Source organism: Pyrgilauda ruficollis, unplaced genomic scaffold, assembly GCF_017590135.1.
Source record: "Pyrgilauda ruficollis isolate IOZ18807 unplaced genomic scaffold, ASM1759013v1 scaffold178, whole genome shotgun sequence".
Taxonomy (NCBI): domain Eukaryota; kingdom Metazoa; phylum Chordata; class Aves; order Passeriformes; family Passeridae; genus Pyrgilauda; species Pyrgilauda ruficollis.
This window is the reverse complement of record NW_024516764.1, coordinates 136934-160625: the sequence shown is the minus strand read 5'-3', so window position 1 is coordinate 160625 and position 23692 is coordinate 136934. Positions and strand designations below refer to the sequence as shown.

At 35.6% G+C, this 23692-nt stretch overlaps 1 protein-coding gene across 2 annotated transcripts in view; it reads right to left on the bottom strand.

Annotated features, from left to right (window-relative positions):
• Positions 1-4368: 4368 nt before the first annotated feature.
• Positions 4369-23692, bottom strand: part of ATP9B (ATPase phospholipid transporting 9B (putative)) — a 153692-nt gene continuing 134368 nt past the window's right edge. The window contains exons 16-30 of one of the 2 annotated variants that reach the window (XM_041464291.1): positions 20475-20636; positions 19781-19873; positions 18547-18630; positions 17819-17989; positions 16326-16424; positions 13732-13821; positions 13131-13275; positions 12734-12798; positions 12146-12301; positions 11928-11992; positions 10616-10724; positions 8964-9021; positions 8078-8281; positions 5594-5626; positions 4369-4800 (exon numbers count right to left, since the gene is read on the bottom strand). In XM_041464291.1, coding sequence (XP_041320225.1) covers positions 4664-4800; positions 5594-5626; positions 8078-8281; positions 8964-9021; positions 10616-10724; positions 11928-11992; positions 12146-12301; positions 12734-12798; positions 13131-13275; positions 13732-13821; positions 16326-16424; positions 17819-17989; positions 18547-18630; positions 19781-19873; positions 20475-20636 — 1671 coding nt within the window. In that variant the 3' untranslated portion in view covers positions 4369-4663. The remainder of the gene's footprint in view (positions 4801-5593; positions 5627-8077; positions 8282-8963; positions 9022-10615; positions 10725-11927; positions 11993-12145; positions 12302-12733; positions 12799-13130; positions 13276-13731; positions 13822-16325; positions 16425-17818; positions 17990-18546; positions 18631-19780; positions 19874-20474; positions 20637-23692) is intronic. The other variant, XM_041464292.1, reaches the window with a different exon arrangement.

Genomic DNA, 23692 nt, shown 5'->3' with positions numbered 1-23692 from the left:
ATAGCTCAGTAATGCATAAAGGCTAAATTCCAAAGCCAAAATTACTCAAGCCTACTTTTTTTCAGCAATTTAGAAGTTTAATATTGCTGATTACCATCTCACTTTGAAAGCATGCTAGAGGAGAGGAGGAGGCTACGATCAGGAGAAACTTCAGCTGCAGCTCTGCTAAGACCTGGTCAGGGATGGAAGAATAAAGCAGAATTTGTCAGCTCCACTGCAGAGTGCGCTCTCATTATTCTGTTCATGGCATCCAGTTTTCACCACCTCTGCTGTAAAATATTTTGATCAAAACTATGGTTTTGGTCGATGAAGTAGTGAATAGGTCTTTCAGTGCAATTGCCTATTTGAGGGGGATTTTGTTGGCAATTGGCTGAGCAAATTCCCACTTGCAATAACAGCTGTGAACCCTGCTGAGGGCATCTGTTGGGTAGTTAATAGTTGTTGGGAAGTATCTCACTTTAAGTGTGTTTTGTTTACAAAAGAAATTCCTACGCTTTTTAACACAGTGTTAAAGATATTGTGCCTCCTGTTTATTTACATATAATGTTCGATCTATGTTATCTTTGTTCACTTGTACTGATTTTCCTCCCTACAGGGGGCTAACATATCGAAGGGCTTTTTTGATTGCCTTCAAGTTTCAATTGAGTTATAATAATAACAGCCTAGATACAGAAAGGTTATTCAATTAAGTATTATAAGAGACTGCTGACCTAATTTTTTTTCCCTTCTGGCCAGCAAAAATAAGGAGAAACTTCATGGAAGGTAAAATTGAAATGGATGTCAGTGTAAGCAGGACCTACAAGAACAGTTTTTGCATTTGTGGCAAGAGCAGGACAGCTTAACCTCCTTCTGTGGCTGTCATTTTTTAAGGAGAACTGTCCATCCAGAGCCCACATAATCTGCAATGAATTCCTTTGCCCTGCAGGAGTTGTTGGAGCCACGTTAGTAGCTCTGAGCATGTGAAGGGATGCAAGTGTGAAACATGTGCAAACCTCTTTCATATTATTTTGCCAGTATAAAACTCAGGAATATGCAGCTGTGAGGATGCTGCAAAGGGGTCACAATGGGGTATCTCTGCTAACAGCCCATCCCAAAGCCTCTGAGGAAGCCCATAGTGTCCTTTGTACAGTGAACCAGGCCTCGCTTCCCAGCAGTGATGAGGTTAATATGCAACCCCAGGTCCATCAGGCTGGAACAGCCCCAGCCTCCAGTGATGAAGGAACCCTCCAGTGATGAAGGAACCCTCCAGTGAACGCTGCAAGAGCAATATGTGGGGAAATCACCTTCTCTTCATCTACAGAAGCTTTGTCTGTCTGAACCTCATGATGAACAGCATAACTGTTTAACTGCATAACTGCCTATCAACATTCTTGCTTAAATACCTACAGAAATGCTGTCCAGTCCAAAAAGGTTCCCAACTGCAAAGCTCCCTCTTTCAGACATGCTTTAAATGGGGACTGAAAAGTTTCAGCTCACATTCTTGCAGATGTAGGGTAGGATACTTGTAATACAGGCTTGCTCGAGTGGAAGCTGCTCATCAAGATAACAAACACTTTCAGCGTATATATAAAAGCAATGGCACATTTTTTGACAACCACATGAAGGTTTAGGAAGAAAACAGGAGATACTACACAGCTGAATTCTGATTGCATGAGTCAGAAAACTCAGTCTGAACATAAAAACATTGGTGTAAACACTCACACTCATGGGCGAGTGCTACAGATTTAATGTTAAGTATACAAGGATTAAATTAATCTTCCATTGCAAACTAATATCTTATGTAGTAAAATGTTTCCCAGCAGTTACATGAACACAGAATTTTGGAATAACATCAGAAAATCCCAAGATAATTACCAATACTCTCCTTTTTTGCAGGATCTCTCCCTTCCCTCTGTTCTTTCATCAAACTACATTGGAAATCTAAGTGTTCAGATCATGTGCTTATTAAACATGGTCCACGTATTGTTATGTAAGTTACTTTGGTGAAGATGTATTTCCTGGTCACACCTTGCTCCTTCCTCCATTCTGTCCCACTTCTGAAATAGTTTTCAAATATGTTTTCAGAGAGACATGATTACCATTTCAGAAGTACATATCTGACATAGGAGTTCACAAAAGTAAACACTTATTCAATATCAAGAAAATCTAAGGTCCTTCTGGGTGTAACTTGCAGAGCCAAGGCCTAAATCTGTTTATGTAAGCTGAACCTCAAAAGCAAGGTAAGTGACTTGAGTCAGCTTCCACAATGCTTAAAACAAAGTGTGAGCTGAACCTGGACCTTTGCTCTACATTTGAAATACTAAGGAAACAGGCACTTTAGAGAACTGACTCCACCTTTTAAAGGCTTATAGCTGTGTACAGAACCTACACATTTCCTATCACACTAACCTTAAGGGTTTTAATGTTGGGAATTAATATAACCTACATTTAAGTTCTAACTGAGCAGTTCTTTTCCCATGGGTACAATTGTGTCTCATACAGATGTATTGCAGTAACATTATCACTTTCATACTGTTAGTTTAATTTCTGTGTTGGGTTTTTTATCTCATTTTCTGCCTAATTTCACAGATGTGATGCATAGATGAAAGACGACCAACTCTGAGCTTGTGCTTATCTCCCGAATCTTATGCATATGGTTGTGAGCCCACAATATGTAAGACAAAAAGGTCAGAAGAAAACGCCACCAACATTTCAGAAGAACTGCATACCAGTGACTTTCTTCATTGTTTAAAAGCAATCACCACTTATTGGGGAAAAGAAAAAACTAAAGCAAATCAGTGACAAAAATACCACAGAACTAAGCTAAAAACGTAAATCAGGAGCATCTTGGCAAACCCACACCGAATGCAGAAAGGCTCCTGCTAATATGCAAGAACAGTGACATCTTGTGGGGATTTACAGAATCAAGTTCACAGAGGGACAGGGCAAACTAGTCTGGGAAGTGGGGTAATTAAAGGAAACTCTACCTCAGTAGTTTATTTAATACATATACCACTAATATTTGGTAGAAATTAGGCTTTATTGCTTTTATAATGAGGAATGAAAATTAAAAAAAGCAGATAAATAGCTAGTTAGAAAAACTTTGAAAACAGAAATTAATGGAATGGGGTGGAATCCAAATAGCTCTGCAGCCGTTTCCTCTGCTCTCCCAGGAAGTAGTTATAATTGTCACTTAAATATTACTCATCCAAAGTAATAATGGCATAAGGGAAAAGAGACTGAATGAGGAATTATGTTGTAAAGGCATACAGTCAAACATAAAAATGACATCCATGTTAAGTGGGTTTTAAAAACACACACATAAATATTTAATAAAGAAAGCATTAATAGTTATGTTGTTCTGTTCCTCTGATTAATAGACTATGCCAAATTCATTATATGTACTTCGTGAGAAAGCAAAGTTATATCACAATGGAAAATTAATATATACTACTTGCCAGTACAGTGTGCAAGATTTGGACCCTTCAGATTGCATCAGAGTATTTGAGTTTCTGGAACAAATCTTCAGCTGTGATAAAGTGTCATAACTCAGCCAAGACACTCAACTCTGACAGCTTACAAGCTAAAATGTTTTGATTTTTTTTTTTTGACAAGTTTGCACCCAAACTAAGTTATAAAAACATAACATTTACAACTTGGAAGATGATAGATTTTCCTACCATGATGTTCATGTGTTCCTCTTATTTTCTTTTACCTGAGTAACCTAAGTAAACAGATTACAAGGCAATTTAGACATATTAGCTAATACAAGGTTTACTGGACTTCTCATATATAGAAATGTACTTTGACACTATTTGCAGTTTTACAAATACAAAATGAATAAGAACTTTAAAACATATTTACTGAGCAGCCATGTTTTGATATCTGTACAGATCAATAAGTGCTGTGGAATTATGTACAGAATTTATAATTTAATTTTTAAACAGCTTTTGTGCAACCTGGCTGTAATGTGCATTTAAAGAACTGCTGTCAACATCACACGTCTATAATTTACTGGTGCCAGAAATGGAGAGTACAGAATAGGACAACAGCTCCTAAAATAATACTGTGCTATGCAGACATCAGTACATAATTCAAATAGTGCATATTAATCAATGTCTGATGAGGAATAATAGCTGCTAATACAGACACAGGCATTTACAGGTATTAGGTTTGTTAGAGTAAGTATGGATGAATAAATTTTGCCATATATAAACATTAAAAGAAAGGGCTTGAATTAGGAAGTCATACAATAACTGAAGATGGAAATTTATGTAATAAATAACAAAAGTTTCAATTTAACTTGCAGAAGATAAATATAGTTGGAAAAAATCCTTTACAGTAGCAAAAGATCCTTCAGAGTAGCAATGAAACCATTCAGAAGCATTGTCAAATCAAAGGTAATTTGGTTTTATTTTATAATCATAACAACTGAAAGAAAAAATGAAAATCAACACAAAGAAAATTTAGTTTAGTTTATCTCTGATAGTTGTTAGTGTACTTCTGTGTTATTGTATCTCTCAGATGTTTCCTCCTTTTTTTGTGCTCTATTCACATTATCCCTTTTGTTTTTGTTTTTTTTTTTTAAGTTTCTTTAGTCCAACATGAATCCATAGACACTAAAGCACAGTGAATATGCAATCTGCAGACTGGTGTGAGTGAAAACCAGAGGAATATAATAATTTTACGAGGTAAGCTTAGAGTAACTTGGAGGAGAGAACTTGCGCTTCAAGTACTTGAGAATGTAAAGTGGAAGACAGCTTACAACAGTGATTGCTGACACTTTCCACAGGAAGGTCACAGTTGTGATAAAGGCAACATCTGCAGAAACAAAAAGGGAAAATAAGTAATGGGAGCCAGTAACATGGAAACTGGAACTTCCACAGTGCAAAGTCAACAGAAGTCTCTTAAATGTTTGCTTATGCGATTGTCCAATTTAAAAAAAAAGGACAATAAAGCAATAGAAAGTTAACCTCAGCCTTTTCTTTTGCAAATTATTTTTTTTAGACAGGAACTTCAGAGTTCCTTTATGGTCCTCACATTGTTTTGCAGCTGAAGTAACTTTTAGGGGAAACAGAATGTCAGTTTAAAAGCAAGACTCTCTCATAATAAAAAGTTAATTCAGCTTATTTTTCTACTAGTAAGAATGATTTTTACCTGCTATAAGTTCCCAACCAGTTTGGATCTTTTATTTGGTATTATTTTTCTTTGCTACTTTCGATATTTTATTCTGTATTATTTTTCTTACAACATCTATGTTGAACGAGTCTTAAAATAATAGAGATTAAATTAGAGCCCAAATATTTCAAGGGAAAATGTAGTGAGATTGCTACCTACCACACGGAGAAGATAATTGTTTATGACAAAAAATTAACAAGAATGCTGACACACTATGCTTGCTAATTTTTGACTCTATTGATGATAATTAGATCATACTTAAAAATCATTAAGAGATCCCAGAACTCAGGGAACCCCGAGTTTTTTTTCTTTTATTTTTTCCCATTATTTACAAATGCATATATTAAGAAATTTGCTACTCCTGAGTGAAGCTTTAAAGATAAAAAAAAAAAAAAAGGCCAACCCAAAACTTCAAGAAAAGTTCAACTTCACCTACCTAAGAAAGCTCCAAAAGACACTCTGCCTATACCTGTTTCACAAAGAGGGAAAATGAAAGGATAGATTTACAGAAAATACAAAAAGTTATGCAAAGAAAAAAAACAACATACCCCAAAAGGTTAGCTACACAAAGAAGAGATGAAAAAGATGTTAGTAGCATTAACTGGATTAGTATTGCCTTTCACATAATCAATCAGATTACTTTAAGCAGCAATTAAATCAAAACACTTTGAAAACATAGAAATTTTATATTTGGTAATGTTTTAAGGTTGTGAATAGATGGGCACTTTTCTTACATTTCACTTCAAGGTATAATTTACTGTATAAACAACTTGATCATGTGAATGAAAATTCACTTCAGAAAAGGCAATAAAGGAATGCTTTCCTGCTCCAACTCTGCTCATTAAAATACTTAATTTATTAAATTTCAATGTATAAACTTGTTATGCACTTTTAGCCTAAGCCTGCTTAGGCATATTGAAAGCCCATGTAACCTATCACAGACACCCTAAAAAGGCAATTAACTCAGAAACATAAAAACTTTCATGAGTCAGAGCTCTAGAACAGTATCTGTTTTGCCTTTGGTATTTTTGCCTTTCTAACTTGAGTGTCATGTCATCATATAATTTCTCTGGAAGGAGATGATCCTTATAGGCAACATCACTGAAATAAGTTTATTTGCAAGTGAAGTCAAGCACTATTGGTCTGGACCATTTTTCCTGATCCATGGAAGTTGTTCTATATCTTGAAGTGCAAACCATCACTTAGGTTTATGCTGCATCACATACACAAAAAAGCTCCCTCCCTGCAGTTATAATGGGACAAATTAAATAAGAATAAAGCATTAAGCATAAGTGAGACTAGAAGAAAGGCATTTTCCCAGATTAAGTGATGAATAACACACAGTAAAATACATCTTTACAAAATCTCATGAAACTGCAGCCTTTTCGGTACTCTCAAATACAAAAAATAGTGAGTTAAGTCCCTGGGTTGCAAGAAGCTGTGTAACCATTTATGGACTCTGTTGGGCTTGCCCAGCAAATAGATGAGCACAGAGAGGGAAACACTCCCCTTTATGGAAAAGTTTGCAAGAAACGAAGTTCCTGTGGTTTCTACACCTTTGTGAACATCATCTGAAAGCGTTTTTCACAGAACAACACCAGGAAGGACTGGCTGTCGCCAATACTACAGGCTTTCAAAGGTGAAGCTGCAAGTTCTGCTTTATGAAGTTCCTGGAAGCCTGCACTCAAGTGCAAGTACCTGTATCTGTTCTTGTTTCTTCCTTTAATTTGTAATTTGACTGTGGAGATTCAAAAATCAACCCAATAATCTCTATTAATGTGTCTGTGCATCAGTGTCAGAGAAAAAAAGGGTGCTCTGGCAAACCTGAAATAATGTACAATAGAGGTACCAGGCCCAGCAGGGTTGTTTCTTCACTAAAATTTGACTCCTGAGAAATCTTGGAAGTACCAGAATGCCTGGGACAGGCAGTGAAGCATTTACTGATTAAATAAATAATTACATAAATAATAATATAATGCACACACACTACCCTAGCACTGAACACCTGGGAACTGATTGAGTGAAGGCAGAATTGTGAGACTTTTAGAAACTGCCATGTAACGCTTAATTCTGCTGTGTGAAGTTACAGGTGAAGAAGGGCAGCTCCATGCTCATCAGATCCTAAAAGGCAGAGAAGAAGCTGGATTCTGCTCTTTGTGAGGTATAATTAAAGCTATTACATATATTTCTGTAAGTTACATTTGTAAAATCACACCTAGCTACTTTATTTTTACTAAAGGATAAGTTGATCCTAGAAGAAATAGGTATTGTTTTGATGCTCAAATTCTTGACTGCTAAGATTTGCAGTTGAAATGTGTTCTTTCATCTTGTGAACTGTAAACAATCAATACCTTAAGGCACAGTATGGCATACCAAAACTTAAAGCAAAGCAAGCTTAATACAAGCTTACTATACTTATGAAGCAATGGTTCCTATGTAAAGTATCTTTCCTACTAGGCTGCTGCATCACTACCTAACAATACTTCAGCAATTTTAGCCTTGTGAGTTAGATCTAATGACACCCACTTGGCCTGGTCCAGAAAATAATGCACCTATTCAGCGAAAGATCCTGATTTTTAACAAACCATATCTATTTTCAATAGTGCAAATCTCAAAGCCAATTTAAGGTATACAATTTGGACTGTCAATATCAGACCAAGGATGGAAAAGGCAGGAGTGTTTTGAGTTAAGTTTATCATCTAGATAAACCATACTAACAGGATAAAGATTGTTGAATTCTGGGAGAAAAGGGTAAGAGAATATTTTAACCCAACACTAATTAGGCCTAATTTGGGCTCAATTATATTTCTTATAAAGAAAGCTGCATTTCAAAACATCACCTATTCTTAACTGAAAAAAGGGAAGAAAAAAACATGATTAAAGATACAAACCAGTTCTTTGCTAAAGTAGTTTTACTCACCAAAGTATTCATTTAGAAATGCAAGAGAGGCCACATAGCAGCCAAGACTGAGGAATTCAGCCACCACCATTAACCAGTGCCACGTTCGTATGGTCAGTGCAACCATCAAGAGCTCAGTCAAGATCAGGGCAGTGAAGGAAATGGCAACGACGTGTACAAATTCGGATTCAAAAAGCAGCAGGGCTCCATACATCAGAATACCACCTGGGTGGGGTGGAGAGGCACACAAGGTTGGCAATACACCCTGCAGTGAAATTTCACTGTACCAGTTTTTACAACTGCACACTGAATGTTTGATTGCTCATTATGAAAATTTGTCCAGCAATTTTTATAACATTGATCTTTCTAAAAGAAGGATATTTACTGTACTTTGTACATGTGAAATAAGCCAACCAAAGTAAAGCCATACAGAAATAAAACTATTACGAAATTAAACACCTTTTAGAGCAATATATCTGATGAACTGTTAATTAACCTCATTTTGTCAAGTGCTGCAAATAAATGAGATATTGTTGAAAGTGTAATTACTTTCAACTGATTACATAATTCAGATTTCTTCAACAGTACTTCTGTCATTCAATGAAAGAAAACTACTGTGTAAATACAAGCAATGTGATAAGCACTCATTAGAATTTTTCTGGATTAGCATTTAATTAAAAACATGTCCTTTTTTAGGCGACATGCACCAATAAAAATACCAATCACACTGTGTTTTGAATAGGTCTGGCACACTACAGGAATATCGATTTACGAGATAAACAGAAAGCAATATATATAACTACTGATGAAATGCTAAGCTTTGGGAATTCAACCTGCAGCTGAAAAACAATATTGCTAATAGCAGACAAAAATTTCTCAGTTCAGCAAAATTAGGACTCTCTCCTACCTTGGTAAATACTGATTAAAACCCAGATGAGGAAGGTCTTAAATGACAAAGATCTTCCCTAAGGAAAACATGTGAGAGGACAGTTAAACACAACTTTTAAAAAAATAAATCTACTCAGCTCATATACTTTTAATAGTTCATTGCTACAGAAACATTTTACAAGTAAAATAAGCAGTATTTGAAGTGATAAGGCTACAAAGTTCTACTTGTTTTTATGATTCTTCATTTCAAGCTTGTATAGAAATCGCACAAAGTCTAAATTTGGGGGTAGGAAGTTAAGGCTTTAGCTTGCAATTTTAGCTTGCAATGCTCTGGCTAGTTTTCAGAATGATAAATACAGTAAAATTCATTTAGTTTTTATTTGTAAAATGTAGTCTTCAAACTACAGCATTGTACCTAGTGACCAAAACCTTAAGCAAATCTGCAGTTATTTACTAGTAACTTCTAAATGTTGGATAAACTGCCCATTTGCTTGCACAGCATAAATTTATGACTACTGCAAATTTTCAGCAAGTAACTATTACCAAATAAATTTTAAATATTTTGATTGTGAATGGTACAGACTGAAACATATGCAAAAAATCAAAGAATAAATGCTGTACGTGTGATATGAGTCTTGCATTCTCTGAGGGTACTGATGAAATATGTTAGAACTGAAGAGTTGAAAAAGTACACATTTTAAGGGATAAAGTGGCAAAAAGCAGCCATTTTGCCACCAAAAAAAAAAAAAAAATCAATCTAGAACAGGCAAGAATCAGCACTTGTTCATTACTGCAGCAAGTTCCAAGTTCTGTGAACAGCTTTCCACAGGCAAGCTTATGGCTCTGTTTAGCAGGTGAAGACCATGCTTTTTGGGGTATGATAAAGGACTGAAATCTCAAAAACTTCAAAGATTCTCAAGCAGAGAAAGAAGCAAGATCTCCAACAGAGGAAAAAACATGATCCCAGATTAACATAGGTAATAGCTAGTTTAGTGCAATTAAAAAGACAAAGACTCAGAAAATTTTGGACTAGAGTCTTTAACTGGAGTCTGCTTCTGCCTTGGATCATAACTTTCCTAGCTGACAGCTAAGGATGAAGAAGAAGTGCTTTTCAAAAAGCTTATTAAAACAGAATCTTGAGATTTATTTCACTCTTGTGGGTAACAAAATTACAAACTTTGATTGTTTGCAAGTATTTACAAACACAAAGAAAGCAGTATCCATGGATGATTGACTTCAGATATATACAGTTATAAATATCTGTTATTTAAAAGAACACAGTTTTTGGAGACATAAGCAGTAACTTCTGCATGTTAGGGAAAAAAAAAATCTATAAACTCATCTACCAATTAAAATAGAAAAGTAAGATGTGAAAATGTAAACATAAATAACTCCACATCAGAGATTTTGGGGCCAGAGCCAAGGTTGCTTTATCAACATACCTTCAGGTTTGAATTATTTCAGTACAGCCACTGGTGACTGGAGAAATGTATCAATAAAAATGATTGAAATGTTTGGTACTGTGGATTATTTTAATAGTACAGAAGTTGGCAATAGTTGTGCAATCTGTCTTGCTTGGAATACCTTAAGAAAAAGATTGCAACAATTCCCGGTTTTAAACACTGGAGATTTTAGCATTTGTTCATAGCTGAGCACTGAGGACATCCATACCTTTGTGAGATCCTTATAAAGTTCTGGATATAGCAATGCCATTTCTGGCTTCACATCTTGATCCAATACTAGAGAGAAGACTGGAAACATGGTATATATGGTTGCATACCTAGGAGAAAGGAAGAACACACATTAAGACTTGTGTATGATATAAGTTTAAACTGATCTATGGAGTTCAATTATTCTTTTTATGTAAGTGAAATGAAACTGATTATTTTTCCCAGTACTTAGGCAGCTTACCAACACAGATTTCACATGCAACCTGCTCTTGTGGTTCTGAGAGCTGTCAGTTGTGAGAAGTTACAGGGGTCTTATACAGCCAAAACCAATAAACACATTTCTTTATTCTATCATCCAAGCTTATCACCTGTTACCATACTGCCTGTGCACTTGCACTTTGAACAACCAGTCCAAAGACCTGACATTTAAATTAATCTCTAGATGGATGCATGAAAACTGAATTTAAAAAAGGGCATTAAATTCTGGACAATGTGGAGAAGGTAGGTGGATGAATGAGAGTCTTAACAGCTCTGTAAGTGGCTTTGGATTTTATTGTACCCATGTGAGATACACACTTTCACATGTACTTCCCTGGAACTTAGCACAACTTCTGCAAATCTTGTAGAGAGGTCTGCTGTTTGCCTTCGCAAAGTTTGGTGTAATCAGACTGTGGTTTGACTAAGATTTAAATTACTCTTGATTTAAGTTGTTATTATTTACAAGGAGAATAAAAGGAAGCTCTTAGGTCATAGGGACAGAGAACAGGGACAAACACAAACACAGGCACATCTCTCAGCTGGATAACTTGGGGAACCTTATTAGTAAACCAGCTGCTGCAACATGACCAAGGTGCTCCTAATGCTGCACATATTCACATTAATGGAAATCTATGTGGCAAAGTTGGATAGTGCACTCTCAGAGGAAATTTCATAGTAGCTTCAGCTCCATTTTTAACACAAAGCCCTGTGATTCTCACTAAGCTTTGTACATTAATCTGTGGGACAGCTGAAGCTGGTCTGGTCTGGGATATTTTCTTTATTGTTTTTACCTTATATGTGCACAGGTTCTGTGGTACCTTCTTCTAAGGCTATGCAGATTCCCCTCTCCAGAGAACTGATATTGAGGTACTTCCCCCATCATATAGTGCACATCCAACCTACTGTGACTTTTCTTGGTACACTCATCCCATGTTTTGGTAGTGTACCCATGAAAAATGTGTGGAAAACATGGATGACACCAAGCCCATGGTGTTATTTAACCAGTTAGTTCACTGCATTTATTACCAGAAATTGTAACTCTTGCTTTGACTTACCCTACCATTAGGAATCCTTGGTACAAGGGAACAGATGCAAAGTAGAAGACTGATGAAAATACAGCCTAGAAAACGCAGATAATTAATTATTTAATACAATTCTATATACAAAACAATACAATATAGAGAAAAATAACAATACTGGTTGGTTAAGATTTTGTGACTTTTCAAAGACGGAAATAGGGATTTAACTATTCAGAAAACAAAGTTTTAAATACCTGCATAGTTGAAATAATAAGGCCTCGGTGCATGACAAATTGACCAAGTGCTGCTGATCTTTTGTAACTGTTTCGACCATGTACCATCAGCAGCCTACCTATGTGTTTAAACTGTGTGATAGAAAAGTCAGCTGCTAGAGAAGCTTGTTTTCCCTCCTAGAAAAAAAGAAAAATATTTCAAATATGAAGCCCAGTGTAAAATAAGTGTATCAAGTTTCAAAATTCTAAGCAACAATTAATTTTAAAGGACAAGTTTGTTCCTTCTTTGAAAATCAACCCTGCAATGAGACATGACCATTTTTTTGTGCATATTCTAAGATGCAGTGGGCTGTAACAAATAAGTTTAATTGCTTCTCCTGCTTCTTCTGGGTAAATGCTACACAGAAACAACTATAATTTTTCCTGCTTTTAAAAAGATAAAGCAGAAGACATACAAGCAAAAATACTAAAGACTAAGCATTCTTGTAATCTTGCAGAATACTTTAATTAGAAATGATCAATTCACTATTGTTTAAGAATAAAGCTTCTAATCACATTCTACTAGGCCCCTATGTGACACACATTTCACAATGAAACTGTTAACATTACCTTGCCTTCAATTCCAATTCCACAGTCCGCTGCTTGGATCATGCTGACATCATTTCCTCCATCACCTGAAAAATGTCACTGCAATATTCAGTCCTTCAGAGGTTTCATTCTCCTAGCCTTAAAGTATTTGAGAAACCTCTTACATGCCTTTAAATTCTTACAATTAATCTATGACTTATGATTAATTACTTCAGTAATCAAGATTTCCTGCAGAATAGAGAAGATAACCACACCTTTCTCATGGAATGGCATTTTGTGCCATAGCTATGTAATACCTGGCTGCAGGTAAAGGTTGGTAAAGAAGTCTCTTTGGTTTAGTTTCAGCTATTTCTTTGTGGTGCCACCTGCTGATTACATTTATTACAGATTTTACTAGGGGGATTGTGCCAAGAGTTACCTATTGCACATGTGCGTTTCCCGGTGTGGTGCTGTAACAGTTTCACAATGTGGGCTTTCTGGGTGGGAGAGCATCGGCAGCACACTACAGCAGGACACTGACAAGCCAGCTCTACAAATTCATGCTCATAATACTTCAGACAAACCTGAGGAAAAAAAAACCCGATTGGATTTATTTACGATTAAATATTATTACATGTAGCCCAACACAAAAACACAGTATAAAGATTTTTTAATGATGTTTTCCATGTACAACATCCAACTGGGAGGAAAAAAAAAAAAGATTCTCCTGACTGTGGCTTTATTATTTTTTAAATCAAAGAGAATAGAGCAGCAACGTGCTTTGAGGTTAAGAGAATAGACAGTACCAAAGCATGCTGTATACAAATTCCATTTCTATTACTGCACAGAAGACTAGGAATCCAGTAACATTTCCACATCTACAACATATATAATCTAATTCACACTCAGTGATAAGCAAAAGTGTCTCTAAGGACTACTTAAAAGTATGGGGAAATACTTTAAAAAAGAGCGTGAAGATGCTGATACTTTACTTTCTGACCATAAGCATATAAATAATTTGACAGAAACCAAGTTTTTACCTCAAGTGAGTCCCCAGATATCACCAAGGCACAGTCATGCTTCCTCCTAAAAGCATTTAGTTCTAAGTGAGCCTCTCCTCGAGTGACAACCTTCAATAAAAAACACTCAGTTAAAAGATTTTGTTATATTCTTTAAAAAACCCTGCCTAAACAAATCAAGTTTTGAGACCTCATACCCAGAAGCCTTGGTTCAAGGGTTTTATCCCATTGCAAGTCTAATACCTATGGAATTTTACTATAAGCCTCAAACCTTATGAAGTGAAAGAGTAATCCTCAAACAAGTAAAATCTATGTCGTTGGCTTAAGTGGTTCCTCACCAAAGTTCGCAAGGGCTAAAATAGTACTGAATTAATGACATTAAAATATCTGAATTTTGAGGTGGCCTGAGTCTTTTCATCCTGGCAGGTCGAGAGAAAAACAGAAAAATTTCCCAAGCAAACCTCAATTGTTTTGTTTATTAACCAGCAAAATATGCTCTTAGAATAACATAAAGTGTTCCTATTAATTGTTCCTTCAGTTTCAGTAACCAGACACAGATTTCAAAGGGACAGAAAGGGATGCTCATTAGTACTAATCTGTTTGGATCTTGCTTAACTCTGAAGACAAGATCAAGTGGCATAATATGAAAGAATTACATCATAGATTTTTTAAATTTACATAATTGTTTCAGAAAAGCCCAGCTGTGAAATGCAAAAAAACAGTCAAATGTTACTAAATGCATTTTAGAAGGTTTTGAACTATAAACAGAATATGAAAAATTGAAATTATAACCAGATTTTGAGGGGACTGGCAGGTTTGGGTGTGGTGGTGTGTTTTTTTTTTGTTTGTTTGTTTTGTGTTTTTTTGGTTTTTCAAAATTAGTTTTCTTTTAATTTGGTTTTCCTTTTCTTTTTTTTCCCCCAATAAATATTAATGTATTTTAGAGCTATCATGCTAGACAAAGTTCCAAGCACAGAATAAAACATAAGCTCTGATTACACTTTTAATTTTGTCTCTGTCTTAATTACATTGAATGTGAAGTTTTGTCCTTGACCCATTACTACCCAACCTGATGCAGTTCAAAGAACTTTTCTCTCTCCAGATGGGCTCTACTACCCATAAAATTTGAGTTACATTAAAAAGCCCCTGCACAAAGAAAAACTAAAACACATGCCCCAGTGCAGAATTTTTTTCCTTCTTTTCCACAATTAAGCATGAAAAGAGAAATCTCCTTGTCTGACAGCTGTTAGGTACACCAGACTGTTGGCCTAGTACATTGCAGAGATGAAGAGATGTCAGCACTTATGCACACTGATGAGCAGTGATTTTCCTCTGTGTTTCCTCTCTGTTCTACATTTCAACCTAACAGAATGCTTTTTTTTTTTTTTTTTTTAAATTTGTAAATACCTCCAGAATTACATATAGAAACTGAGACTTCTAAGAATAAACAATTTTGTAAAAAACAAAACACAGCTTTTTGGAAAGAGAGTAGCAAAAGGTTTTATCTTTCTAATTTATAACTACAGTAGAAGTGTTATAGTGCTTGATATTTTCTTACATTAATTCAGTAATTATTTCTTTGCAGCAAGTATAGCCACAGAAGTAATTTTGTATAAATGTGTTTTCTAACTAATTTAAAACTGCATATTCTAAGTTAACACAGTTTTATGCTGATCTCTTATTACCAGTCAAGGTAATGAAAATAAAAATCTGACTCAACTAAATACATTTTGTTCAGGAAGACTTAATTTGTGGTGTTACAATGTGGAAAGGTCAACAAAAATTGATCTGAAGTTTTATCAGAAGCATTAATAATTTAATTGCAAATAGTAGTCTGCAGGGTCTAATTTGCCATTCTGATGCTTCAGAAGAAAATACATTTACATGTAAATTATATTCATATAATTATTTCTGTAGGTGCAAGTGGTTCATTTAGAACAAACAGATGCATTATGTCTGATCACACAGCATCAATCAATGTCTGGAAAATCTATTTCTGTTTGGCTTCAGTCAAGTGAATAGTACACATATAAAATGTATAGAAGAAGATTCAGTTTACTTTTCTAACAATTATTTATGTTGGTAAAATGCACATATATATAATGACATGAAAAAAAATTCTCATACCAATTTGATCTCTGTTTACATAGGGGATGTTCACAGTTTCATTCAGGATTAATTCTGCTTGAGTCTAAAGAGTTCTATCAATGAAAATGCTAAAACAAGCAAGAATGACATTCAGACAGCCTAAATATATGGACAGTTTCTTAGTGGCTCAGCACCTCACCTCACACAGACCTGTCCATCACTGTTTAGAGGTATCTTGCTATGTCTCTTATGAAGGGTGTAAAATGTGTGTTGAACCTGGGTCACCCACACATGGCTACAAACATTTCTACACCACAGCAACAACTCTAGAAAACAACACCCTTAAATGCTTTGTGATTTTACTGCCTTGAATAACAACCTAAGTACTACTCTCTTGATCATTACAATGACACTCAGTACAATAACCCAACAACTTTCAACAGCCAGCCAACTACTAATTGAATACAGCAACACTGCTATTAGCCATCCTTTGATGAACCAACAAAAAAAGTTAGAACTATACTTACAGGTCTGAAAATATGAATATCTTGATTTCTAGACACTAAGTGAGAACTTTTTGCAATGCAAGTTGCTGTCTCCAGTTTATCTCCTGTTAACATCCATATCTGCAAAAGAATGTAAGAGTTTACTTCTTCGGACATTAGCACGTCTGTTCTCCAAATCTAAATGACATCTCTCTCCAACTTTTCTCTGGCAACTTTTTGGATTAGGTTATCCAAGAAAATATACTGACTTGTGCATTTTAAAGTAAAATTAACTAACATTTTTTTTTTATTGCAATAGTATGCAAAACAGAAAAGAACTGTCTTTACTTTTTGCAGCTCCATTCCCCTTCCATTCTCACAATGTGTATGAAGACAAAGTAAAGCTCTGGGGGAGCACAAAATCCTTTCCCTATGGCCCTGATACTACCTTGATCAGAAAAGTGAGGATACAGATGACATTTGTCAGCAAAATGATGCAACACAATAGTCTGTGACTCTGGTGATAATCTCGGGAAGCAGCAGCCAAACCATGAGACAGAAAATCTTGGAGCATGAGCTACAGTCCCAACACTCCAAAGAGATCCTGCCCACTGACCATGCAGAACTGAGAAGGCAGTAGAGATTAAGGGATAAAGTTGTTATATTCCCAATGTGTGACAGCTCTCTCAGCCCTTAACACCAAGAAGGTTTGTTAGTACGATGGCTAGTTAGTAAGATGACTCAATCACCAGTGTAAGGAAATTATTGTCATCTCATTCCAGAATTCTCCTGCTTTGCTTTGCCCTCCTGAGCTGCCCTTCCAGCAGATAATGGAGGGGCTGAAGTCCAGCACAAGCAGCATATGCAAAATATCCCACTGTGTCTGACTTAGTTTAACCAATGCAAAGTCATAACAACTATTTGGAGTAGAGCTTGACACTGCTTAAAGAAAAATGTGTATAATCTTGCCCCCTCCCCTCAGATATTGTTCATATATTTACTTGAAACCCTCCCTCAAATAAATGCATTACTTGTATATGTGCAATTGATAGGTGTCCAGCAAACCAACTCTTCTGCATGGCTTTTCATGCCATCCCTTTAACATGAACTGAACAAACTCCAAGGGCAGTTCTGAATTCTAGTTCAAATAATTCACATTTTGGTCTTTGCTGAAACTTCTTACAAGCGCCAAACCTAAAAACATTGGTGTCACACAAATCCTGGGTCAAACTCATTTAGTGTCAGCAAGGACAGTTTACTGTAGACAGACAGGGGATAAATGACTGAGCCACACACATCTATCCATTGGTAGTTTTCCTAAAGAAGTAAGTTTGGGATTGATGAAATCTGTTGTTGGCAAGGGAACTTTGCACACAGTGTCTTGTTTGTTTCTGCTAGTTCATGCCCAGAATGGGCTTGGGATTTGACACATTTCTTACTTTGAAAGAACCAAAGTACAGACAAATAGATGTTATGTCTTGATTAAAAAAGTTAATAAATGATAAGCTGTTATGTCAGCAATATGTGTTAAGTACCTTTATTCCAGCATTCCTTAGCATCTCTAGAGTTGGTCTAACATCTGCTTGCAGCTGATCTTCTACTCCAGTGAGACACAGTAATTCCATTTCTCGCTCCAAACTCTCTACAACAGCAGCAACCTTCAGGTTTCTGTCATGTATGCTTAACTTTGCTTGGTTATAGCGACTCTGTTTGCACAAACACAAAACCACTTAGAGTTTGCTACGACTCATAAAGTATACATTCAGTCTACCACTCAGTGACAGCATGGATCCATTAGGCTAAATGTTTGTCTTTATATATCTTTAATGAGGAACAAGACTAAAGGAGCCATTTTACTTTACACCCAATGTTATACAGGGCTCTTCTGACAATGCACCTAAAGAGAATGCCTCCTGTAGATCTATTAAGAATTAGGCATCACAGCTTCTAAGGAGGAAAGGCCTTATCTTGGAGAACAAGTAGATTTTTTTTAGGTCATGCTGAAGCTACAAAAATAACATTACATTAGCTTCTGGGAAAAAACTGTCCAATCCAATAATAAAGCAAACAGGATCCTACATATGACTGTAGAACCATCATTAATAAGTGACAAAGACTTTAAGAGATTGTGGACAATACCTCAATTATCTATTTTTTAAATATGAATAATCTTTTTTTTCAAACTTAGAAAATAAAATAGAGGGATGTTCTCCTTGAAGTAATTACACATGATAAAGGGCAAGATCACTCTGTCCTTTCATACCTCAAAATCTTGATACTGTTCTTCAGTAAGTGATTTTTTGGCAACAACCAGTGTGCGCAGTCCTTCTCGTGCCATATTACCGCACTAAATGAACCAAAGCACAGAACAGTTATGCAAATATTTAATCTTGTGTTTATGCTTTATACTTTATGCTAACATGGTGTATCTGTAGCTTTGATGTTTCTTTAGACTCTTAAAATACTCTGGAGAAGCCCCAAACAGGTTGAAAAGCAATTATACTTCAGGTCTCCCAAATGAAGTGGTTTGTTATCAGTAAGTCAATTAGATCTCCTCTCCTAGCTTAAAGAAAATTTCTTTTAGGTTGAAGCTTTAAAATAAATCAAAACTACTTTTGAGGTACATAACAGAGTTACATTTCTTTTTTCACCGAACCTATCCCTTATCAGAAAAGCATCTACACATTAAAAATAGCCATGGAATAGCATGTCTTAATGAAAAACAAGGCTCTCCAGTGCAAACACTTATTGATTTGACCTCATAAAGCTAAATAAATTAAACAAGTATTTTACAATTAATTGTGCATCATTATCGCCAAAAGTAATTTTTATGACATTTTGCTAGGTCTTGAGGGAGTTTAATTTATTCATGTCCCTGAATAAATCAAACTGCCCTGCAGCAGATATTGATTCATATTGCCAATACCATTATGAACATACATGGTGTAATCATTGTATTAACATATTGGCTGTATGTAGGGTCAAAAATAAGATGATTGCTGGTACCTCCTAGAACACATAGTGAAAAATATTAATTAGGTTTGAAATTCAGTCACTGATTATTTTATTTGAAATGTAATAAATGTGGTAAAAAAAAAGTAGTTTGGACCCAATGCTTGTCAAAGTCTGTAATTCATAATCATACCTTACTGCAGATTTTGATCAAACAAGGGATAAAAAGATTTATAGCAGAATACTTCTCAGAAGCAATTAGGTTTTATGTGAAAGGTCAGTCAATGAAAAACAACTTTCCTTGTTTTAAGTAGGAACGTGTCCTGCTACTACTACCAGCTTTGCTTTTCTTGTATGCTACTCAGGAATTGGAAATAGTTTTAATGCCTTAAAATCCATTCAGGATACGCATAACTGAAGTTCAAAATCTATTACCGCATTGCCTCAGATTGTTCTTTAAACATATCCCAATAACATCTGGTATATTTGGGATTTTAAATTTTTATAAAATTTTAATTTTTGTAAACACTGATTTTCTTTCTTACCTCTTCTTCTAACCAATCATTGTACTGTACAATAGTAGACATGGCAACATCTGCACCCTTCATGTAAAATGTAATTTCTCCTGAAGATTCATCCTAAAATTTTACAAAATAAGTGGGAAGGGGTGGGGAGAGGGGAGAGGAATATCTGTTTATAAAGTCAAAACAATGACCTACCAATAACTTAATTGCCTTCTGAAGCACTCAATAGGTTCCCATTTATAAAAGATGAAGTACCTTGCCAAGAAGTGGGCAGGTTTTATTACTTGATGTTACTATTTCCAGTGTTATCTCTGATTCCACTGAGATACGTCTGCTATTTCCATGTAAGAGGACCAGTTCTAACTAAAGTCAACAAGCATAAGAGATTCTCAGCATCCCTAAACTGAATTGTAAAATATCACTGTTATGTCCCCTCTAACTTGTATTTTGTTTCTTGGGTGGCAAATACCTACCCAAACCAGAAAGCTCTGTATCTTTGAAATACCTGGTAATTAAAAATTTACAAATAACTTGATATATATGCTTGTTACACATTTGAACAATTCAACATTCACTGCATATTCAGTGAATCCACACACAAGCAAATGTAATCAATGAATTTCTGTGGTACTGTCTGTTGCAGGAGTGAATTAGTCTGATCTGCCAGCATTTTTAAAAAAATCAAACCAAACAGCCAGAAAGTGTCCCAGATTACCCTAACTATGATGCCCATGCGCTTGCTCTCAGAAGTGAATGGGAAGATCTGCAGGATGTAGTATGTCAGGATGTGTCCACCAGGGGTCTTCAGCTGCATTGAGGTCAGGTCCCTGTTAACCAGAGTGAGACCCACACTCTCTGTCCACTGCACCAGAGCTACCTAAAGAACGAAGGGAAAAAAAAAAAAAAGGAAAAAAGAGACATATTTAAATGTGAGAGGTCTGTGACACTGTTATATTAATTAGGTTAAAACCAAACAACTATTGCTAGGGTGAAAGTATAAACTCTTCCAAGAATCTAGGGAAAAAACCAAGTGAACAGCAGCAGACTGAGTATAAAATATTAACACATCAAATTACATGTTTCCCTTGAAGAGCTTACAAAATTTCTTATGAAGAATATAAAAACTTTTTTGAACTTATTGCTGAAAATGAGGTATTCTGAATATATTGTTCAGAAGTAACTATTCTAATTAAGACCACATACATTCAACAATAAATCAAGGACATCGAGCAGAAATTTTGCAAAATGAGAAGACGATTTCTATATCAACAATACCATTATGTAAGTAAAACTCCTTGGGAGTATTTCAATATAAAATATTTTATTACATCTACAGTTACATGCAAGTTGAAACAATGCAATAGATAATAAATAGGTATGCAAAGGACCTTATTTTTAGTTTACTTTGCTCACTTGCATAATTTCAATACTTTGTTTTAACAGTAATATGACTTCTGACATCAAATAAGATGGAAACCAGACTTACAATACTGCATCCTACAAACTCACATGGGAAAGTCCCTTTACCAAAATTTTGCTGATTTGAAGTGAATGACATCTAGCTTAACATTTTTCTATATTATACTTTAAATGAGTATTCCCCACCATCACCATGTGATTTATTCCTTCAAAAAATTAATATTTTAGGAAAACTGCTTTACTGATTTTACTGTTTTATATACAAGACACATTCCATATCTATTTTTTTTTTCTGATGAAAAAAATAACTTCTCCTTAATCTGCTTTTAGCTTTCCAAATGCTAATCTTTACTGGAAACCAGATTTTTAAATCACTGGAAAGATAACTATAATGAAGTTCACATGATTTTATGGATCCTGGATTTTTATGGATTAATAGGCTCTGCTATTAATCTCAGGCAAGATGAAAAAAATAAAAATCAAGCACTCTGATAAAAAACACGCAAAGTAGAAAATTCCCTAGGTAAGTTCAACGGACATAATGGTCACTAAGAATTTCACACAAAGCAAATAAAACACCTCAGCTTCTAAGAAAATTTAAAATTGGAATAAAATCCTCTGTGAACCTGTAAAAACCCTTGTAATGCCATCTCTGTAAGGCATCACCAGATGAAAATACAGTGAGATGCAGTAATGGAAGAGAACAGAGCACACTTTGAAAAGCACCATTTTAAATTATTGGAAACTGCAGGAATCCTTTTTACAAACTTTTCTTCTTTACCAGAAGTAGCATATAAGCTGTAAACGATCCAGTACTTCCAGGGTTAATTTTCAATTTTCACAGTGAAGGGTTACTACTACATTCTGACCTGTAAATTGCATCTTTCTACTAAAACCCTATCATCTTGTGTCCCTTTGCAGCTAGGACTAAAGTGTTCTATATTTAGTGAGTCAAATCTGTTTATTATACTTATGCTTGGCTTCACATACCACTTGAATTCGCATTTTGTAGCACAGTCATTTTGTATTCTTATACCTGGCCAATACTCAACTGCATATTTATTATTTCTTTTAAATTGATCAGGGCAAATACTATACAAGAAACAGTCAATAAGGCTCAAGAGTCAAACAGATGCCTACAAGGACACTGAAAAAAACTTGAGAGAAAGACAAGTTTGACTCCCATCACTCAGAATGAATCAGAGCAGCACCCAAAACAACACAGCAAGATCTTACCATTAAATACCTGAAGCTTTTAGAACGTAGATTTTTTTTCTAAACAAGTATTTCACAAAAGGCATGAACATCTACATTACAAATCTTAATAAATACACATATACTGAAAGGCTGGCTATACAGAGTTCAGAAAAAGGATTCTTAGGTTAGTCTCCCTTCTTGAGGTTTCCCCTCTACAAATATATTCTTTTCTCTTCAATACATTTCAGAACCTTTACATTAAACTGGTCATGCAACCTGCTGTACCTAAATCAAGAACTCCTAGTACACCAGGAAAATGCAGCAGCTGTGGCTTCTACAGAGCTTGACATAATGGATGAAGTCAGATAAAGCAATTAAAGGTTGGACAACACAAAAGGCTTGACAGTGATGCTACCATTTTGTTTTAAAAGAATCCATTGCAATGATAATATTTATTTGCAGATAACCATTAATTTGCTTGACATACAAACACAGATGAAATGTGTCAAGTTTCCTGAATCCAGATTAGGGACTTATTTGAATATTTTATGGATCTTCTCTGGCTTATCACAAAGCTTCCCTTCTAGGGAAACCAGCTGCCTGGGAGACATAAGCATGTTGGTGGGTAAATGGTCTGAGGCACAGGTATGCAGTGAACCCACTGACTGTGTAGTGTTCCTAGGGCAGGTAATGCACATGGAGGCAAAGAGAGATTTGTGGTTGCTAACTTGCTAATTTTCTTCCTCCTCAGTAACAACCCAAAGGGTAAAGATGACTATTCACATCTCACAGGATAATGTCAAAGAAGCAGCTTCCAAATTAGGAAAGAAAGGAGCAAATAATTGCATTGTGAAACAGAAATGCAACACATCTGATGTGAACTAGTGAGAAACACCTCATTTAGTGCTCTTACCCTAAATCTTTTAGATGCTTCCATTTACCACATGCCCACTCTTGAACTCTGGTTGCTTCTGTCAGCAGTCTCCCCACTAAAGGCCACCCAACACTCAGCTTCTATAGTTTGCAGATCCAAATACCAAACTCTGCAATTACCACTCAAAGTCAAATTCAGAGATTTCCACTCAAATTCAGTGATTTCATAAGGAAAGTCTCCCAAATCTATCACTAACTGTGCAACCCACAACACCACCTAGAGCAGCAGCAGCTCAGGAGGTAGAAGCAGCTTCTCTAAGTAGGAGTGTGTTTCTAACTCAGTCGCCTGAGGAACGAGTATATTTCCAGAGGGCCATGAAGAGGTGACACTTCAAAAGCACCATTCATGTCCATGTTTTGGGGACATTATCATCCCATTTGTTT